The sequence below is a fragment of the Aplysia californica genome, unplaced genomic scaffold (assembly GCF_000002075.1).
Source record: "Aplysia californica isolate F4 #8 unplaced genomic scaffold, AplCal3.0 scaffold00090, whole genome shotgun sequence".
Lineage (NCBI taxonomy): Eukaryota > Metazoa > Mollusca > Gastropoda > Aplysiida > Aplysiidae > Aplysia > Aplysia californica.
This window is the reverse complement of record NW_004797360.1, coordinates 1239969-1246848: the sequence shown is the minus strand read 5'-3', so window position 1 is coordinate 1246848 and position 6880 is coordinate 1239969. Positions and strand designations below refer to the sequence as shown.

At 38.1% G+C, this 6880-nt stretch overlaps 1 protein-coding gene across 3 annotated transcripts in view; it reads right to left on the bottom strand.

Moving 5' to 3' along the window:
- Window positions 1–363: 363 nt before the first annotated feature.
- Window positions 364–6880, bottom strand: part of LOC101859231 (calcyphosin-like protein) — an 87640-nt gene continuing 81123 nt past the window's right edge. For all 3 annotated transcript variants that reach the window (XM_005094858.3, XM_035968843.1, XM_035968844.1), the window contains exon 5: window positions 364–1902. In XM_005094858.3, the coding sequence (XP_005094915.1) occupies window positions 1795–1902 (108 nt within the window). In that variant the 3' untranslated portion in view covers window positions 364–1794. The remainder of the gene's footprint in view (window positions 1903–6880) is intronic.

Sequence of the window (6880 nt, the reverse complement as noted above, 5' to 3'; positions counted from 1 at the left end):
CCCCCCCCCCCTTATAAAAAAACACTCCTTTTCCGCCTTCTTTTCAAGAAAAGAAATCTTCCTCCCGCTCCGCAACGTGAAAGTTAAGTGTTTCATTTCTTTTCTAAGCGTCGTATTTCTATTACAAAAATATTGGCGAGTACACGGTCTTTTATGTAGTTTTGTTATGTAAGGGCGTGGTTGTTTTTTAGTTGTTGTTGTTGTTGTTGTTGTTGTTGTTGTTGTTGTTGTTGTTGTTGTTGTTGTTGTTGTTGTTGTTGTTGTTGTTGTCTTTGTATTGTGGGAGGGTATTTTGTCATTTGTTGACGGGGGAGGGGGGGGCTGCATTTTGGTGAGACTTTGGTGGGGGGGGGGGGCGGGGTATTTATTTCTTTGTTTGTTTGTTGGTTGGTTTGTTGGTTAGTTTGTTTGTTCTCAAAAGCAAAACTTGGAATTATGTAAGATTTCGATGATACATTGTTCATTATACAGGATACATAAAATAAATGGGTCACAACATGGTACCACAACAGTTATGCAGAGAAATAACTACTATCATATGTCCCACACACCACTCACGTTCTACGATGGAAATGCCTAAAGGCAGGGCAGAAGAGATGGGAACAGTGCGTCTTCTAAGAAATGAAGACGTTTATTAGGAGAACAAATCGTCGATGTCCGAATCTGAACTAATAATTATATGTGTATGAACATTGATTTTCATAAAAGTGGAAAGGTGATTTCTTCATAATTCGTCATCATCAAATGCAAGTTCAGCAACACCATCGACGATCTTGGTTCACCAATCATTTCTCTACGTGGAAGCTCTTTTTTTAAAGCTATATTATTATTATTATTATTTTAATCTTTCCCCGTCATCCATCTTTGAAGGTTCTTCAAATAAGTTGCTTTAAATCTACCCCTGCCTCGGTTGTCTTCAATTCTACAAATGAGAACTAGAAGTTTAAGGCCCTTACGTCTATTAAAGTGCCTCAGAAACTGCATTCGCCGCTTCCTTTCTTTTATCCCTTGCCCATTTACATGAGATTGACGCCATCTGATTAGTAGGAAAAGTGCGTATGATAGTGTCCAATAGTGTATGACGTACATACTTAGAATGACATGTAACTGTTACAGGTAGATCTTCAAGTACTTTAGATGTAAGTGAAGGATCTGAGAGCTATGATCATTTTAGAAATAATGGTGGTGGTGAGTGATGATGTGGAATTGCGTTTAAGTAATGTTAGTCTTATCTTTCTCTGTTCAAATGAGTCGTCGCTTCCTTACTGTTTTTTTCAGCGAGCGGCCCACGTTGACTACGTCATGTGCTTCCTCATTTGATTCCTTTTATTTCCAACAAGAAATTCTCAGAAGTCTCCTAAGAAACCACATCTCTGTTTGTTCTATCTTACTGTAATTGTCTTTTATAATTGCCCAGCATTCGCAGCGTAATCCCGTTATCTGTATAATTATCTACAAGAATTTCTCAGAATATTGTGTATGGTGTTATTTTTATTATGGTAACATTATTTGTAATTACGTTTATGAATAACATAATTCTAGCCCCTCCCCCAGATAAAATGAAATAAAATTAATATAAATAAAAGGTAAAAGTGTTTGACGTAATTTGGCAGGTGCGCAGTTCGAGTCGGACATCAACGAAATATTCCTGGCTTTAACCACACTCACTTAACACTCAGCCACATGCCCTGCTGCTACCACAACCAGAAACACCACAAATGCTCCACTACACCCCCACACAAAACAGTGGAAAGCCGGCGCGCGCCATCAAGGCTAGAGGGTCCCAACGTCCAATCAGGTGTTGCGATGTGCTGGAAGGCCGTACACAGAGCGCATCATCAAGTCGAAGTAGCAATCATCGTCAACAGTCGCGCTCACTCCGGCGTAGTAGTTCAGGAATTCCTGAGGAAACAAGAGAAAGTCGTTGCATTTTAGGCGTCATCATCATCATCATTGCCTTTCTCACCCTGCACCAGGGTATAGACCTCGGACAACATTCTTTCACCTTTCTCTATCCTGGGCTAGCCTCTTGATGTTATTCCATGTCTTCCCACGTTTCTGTATTTTAGGCGTAGAACGCACATAATTATTTCTACATACCATTTTGAGCCAATAAATTATCGGCCAACAGCGCACAATTGAAGGAAAACGAGGCTTGTTTAGATTATAAGTAATCTACTTGGAGAGCCTAAACAGATGAATGTCTGGAGGGATCAGGATAACGTAGCTTTTTGGAGAGCATTCGATAAAAGGAATGAATGGAGAACCATGATAGCCGATGTCTGTCACAGATATGGCACTTGATGATGAGCGTACAAATTTTTGTATCATCGAGCATAATGTTCTGTCGATGGAACCCATTGACGAAACTTAAAAAATGTGTTCTCTGTCGTTGATCCCAGCAGGGTTCTGGAGTTAACGAAACAATTGGTCTTTACTGAAAGATGTAGATAGTACTATTTATAAATGCAAAGGACTGTTTTGACTATTACGTTTTAACCAGGATTTTCTTTTAAACTTGAACCATAAAGTAAAACCAAGTCGTCGGTTAGAAACAAATGTAAAAACAACCAACATGTGTCCCGCGCACTCATATAGCTTTGTGTAGTTGCAAGTGCCGTAAAACTTACCAAAACAAAACCCAAAAAATGATGAAACGTGATCTGAGAAGATTGATTTTCTTTTCAAATTCTATTGTGTTGACTCATGAGGCCGACCAGCGAGCCAGTCCATACATCAAAAAATTATTGCTGCTTTGCGACTTTTATTGCAGTTTGTTACGGCTGTAAGGTCAATGTCCCGGGAGATCCTGGGCTCTGGAAATTGCTTGTTTTGTAAAAGATACTAGTCGTAAATAGGTCAACAATAAATCGTAGCGAAAGACAGTCGGTCATATGGCATAGTGTTATGGGCAATGCTCTGAAAGACCATGAGGACATTATCAGCGTAATAGAGAGAAAAACAAAACGGCTAAGACCTGAGGACAACATTAGTTGCATGACTACACAGCCTGCTCAAGCGTCTGGACTACCTCTAGGGAAAATTTTGGAATGGAAATAAGCGCCAGGAGAGGACAAATGAAAGGAGACATTGCTAAAGACCTCACAATTCGAAGCAGAAATTCGGCTCAGTACTGCATTTTAAGTACTTTCAGGCAGTTTTCGCTGAAAAAGGATAAAGATCTGAACAGTTCACAGTTCAAACAATGACAGCACTAAATAGACTGAACAACTTACTCATGGATAATAACAGCATAACACTGAGCCTGAGGAAGACCCTTTTCACAACACTCACGGGAAAAAAGCTGAGATGGTACCGTCACATTACAGAATCAAGTGCTCTTGCTAGGATTGTTCTATGACGAACATTGGAGGGGAGAGGGAAGGAAGTCAGACAAGGAAAGTGATGGACAACATCATTAAGTGGACAAGGAAGTGTTTAGAAGAGAGTCAGCACCTCGCTCATGACCTAGTTACGTGGAACAGTCTGACCTTAAAATCACAAAGGCGTCTCCACTTACAAGAAAGGGAACAAAAACTTTTTTAAAAATAATATGGATAAAACGTGTTCCTCATAAAATTAGAAAAAAAACGGTGGTGTATGAACAGCACCCCATCAGCAAGGGAGTTGTAAGCTGGCCTGGGAGAATGTTCGCTACCTCAGAAATACACAGTTCATTCTGCTCAGTACCTAGTTCTGAGAAATTTGACGTCAGAAATGTTGAGTTTCACAACATGACAAGCTTTTTCGAACGCAATTCTTTGATTATCTTAGTAACGACTCCGAATAATCTTGCGATTTTGATAGAGCATATAGAACACTTGGTTTATGAATTCGTGATCTTAGTGAATCAAAACGGTCAAAAATATCAGATAGAACTTTGTAATTCAGAGTTAGCTATTAGACAGTGATTAGATGCATTTCGTTACAACTGAAAACGCAATAGTGCTAGGAGCCGATAACAACATTGGGCGTTACACACTCATTCATTTACACCACATGACTGGTGCCTATGTCATAGCGGATAGACTCTTCACCGTCGCGTGCAGAAGACGTGAGTTCGATTCCCATGTGGGGAGAATTTTTATCCTATATCTCGGGGCTTTTTTTATGTGGGGATGATGCATTCTCTCGGCCTGTATTGGCTCTGACAAGCAGGGTCAATGTCTGCCTCCTAAATTATTTAAATTGTGGAAGCGTAAAAATAACTCTACATTTAAAAAAAAACAACTAAAACTGTCTTCATCCTATGAAGACTACAGGGGAAAACAACTGTAGTCACAAACTGAAAATCCTGAGAGTACCTGTATTTTTGTTCAACTGTTGATTGATTATTTTTGTTAGATGTCCCATTCAACAACAATTAACAATAAACCACCAGTCTAACAAATATGAAGTTACGAGTCCACAAGCTTTTAAAATTGGCACCCTCACAATTTCCAGTTTGTGACTACAGTCGATTTCCCCTGTGGTCTTCATTTACCTCTGTAAGAGTTATAAACTTCGGGGACACAGTCAACTTTGAAGTGCTCAGAAAATAATAACAACCAAGCCGAATTGTACATTATGGGCACAGACTTAAAGAGATTTAAAAATTGATATTTCGAAAACACTAGGTTTCTTTTTGCAAAAGTAATCCATCAATGGCATAATATTCAGCATTTAACTATACTCATTAATAAAAACATTGATAAAATCATGTATTTGCTGATAGGGTCTGTAATGATTTTCCTGGAAACCTTATTACGCTCCAGTACCTTTGAAAAGCACCCATTGCTGTCTTCATTTTCTGAAGACATTATATTATTTATTTATTTTAAAAATCGCACTACAAGAAAATCCATAGTTGGGTTTGCTACGTAAAAGCTATTTCAGGTTAAATCACGTTGTGTGATTGATCGGATCAGGAGTATTTTTATGAGGCGTCGTGGTGCAATCAGGTTCTCGTCAATTTTAGAGCATGTAGAGTTATTGGTATCATCTTAAAGCTTGTTCACTTGTCTTTATTTGGATGAAAAAAATGTATCATTTATCTTGGTATACAAGTCGAGATATTTGCGAAAAAATGGCCACCAAAGATTAGTTATTTCCTTAGCTTAAGAGTCCGTGGTAACAGAAAATTTACATTTTTTGAGCCTTTAATCAACGTTTTTATGGAAAATCCACACAGAAAAGAGTTCTTTAATGGGCATGAAAAGTGTTGAGCCAAAAAACAAAAATTTCATAAAAATTCACAAACCTGCGGAAAAATGCAGGTTTCTTCAGTTTGATTATTTTGACGAGAGCCTGATTCCACCACGCTGCCTCACATGAGGTGTCCAGGTGAAGTGAGGCGGTCGTCAAAACAAAGAAAATCCAAGAAATAGACGTTTATTTCCGCTGTTGGGCATTTTCTTCTTCTTCTTCATTTTCTTCTTCTTCTTCATTTTTTTCTTCTTCTTCTTCTTCTTCTTCTTCTTCTTCTTCTTCTTCTTCTTCTTCTTCATATTATTATTATTATTATTATTATTATTATTATTATTATTATTATTATATTGTTGTTGTTGTTGTTGTTTTTGTTGTTGTTGCTGCTGTTGTTGTTGATGTTGTTGTTGCTGCTGTTGTTTTTGATGTTGTTGTTCTTGTTATTGTTTGGGGCTCAACAACTTTTATGTCCATTTAAAAACACATTCCTGAGCTGAGTTTACTGAAAAACGTTGATCAAAGGTACAAAAAGACGTAAAATTTTTAGTTTCCATGGGCACTACAACTTTAGTAGTGAACAAACTTTAGCGGCCATTAATTTTCCTCGCCATATTTACCTCTGATACAAGGCCACCCTATTCACCTTCATTTATTAATATACTGAATTAATATGCAAGATCGGTGATTATTTTGTTCATAAAAAACAAGGCAAATAGATAGGCTCTCAGTTCTCACCCCAAAAAATCTATATCAATATGTCCAAAAATTGACGAGAGCCTGATTTCACCGCGTCGTGACACATTTGGAAGCTTTTATGACAAGACAGACACCGAGTAAGAGCAGTCTGTGTTCTAGAAGCGAGGAACTTTAAATAATGTCACGACGCGCTGTAATCAGGCGCTCGTCAAATTTTTGGCGTAAACAGTAATTTTGTTGATATTGACTTAAAGCTCGTTTATGTGTCCTTCTGTAGATGAAAAAACATCCATTAATCTTGAAAAGAAGTCGAGATATTTCCGATTGAAGGAGATGGGATCGGCTGGTCAGAGAAAAGATTATTTTTTTTAATGCCTGCTAAATTTGATGACTTCCAGAGCTTGAGCATCTATGGAAACTGCAAATTTACATTTTTGTGTATGTCTTTGATCAATGTTTTCAGTAAACTCCATATAGAAATGTGTTTTTGAATGGTAATAAAGGGTACTGAGGTTTAAAAAAAAAAAATTTAAGCAATGATATAAATTACCCAATGGTCAGAAAAATGCCTGTTTCTTCGATTTCATTTTTTGGCGAGCGTCTGATTTCCCAGCGATGACAAACAATGTCGTCCTACCCTGGAGCTATACATTACGCTGTATAGCAAGGCGGAGGTTTAGGGATGGAGAGGATGAACCGAACAAAACTTGCTTTCGAATATCGAGTATTTTCAGGTTACGCACCACACTCTACGGAACATTACAGCAACTGCAGCAAACCTGCATTTATCACTACATGGCATTGGACAGAAGGGCGAGAGCCCAGATGTTGCTGGATCGATAACAACAACAACAGGTTACGCACAACCAACCATTTTAGAGATTAGATAAGATAAGATAAGATCAGATCAGATTAGATTAGATAAGATAAGATAAGATCTCTGCAAAGAGATTTTGCAGTCGGATAGTAAATGCCCACACACACACAGACACATACACAC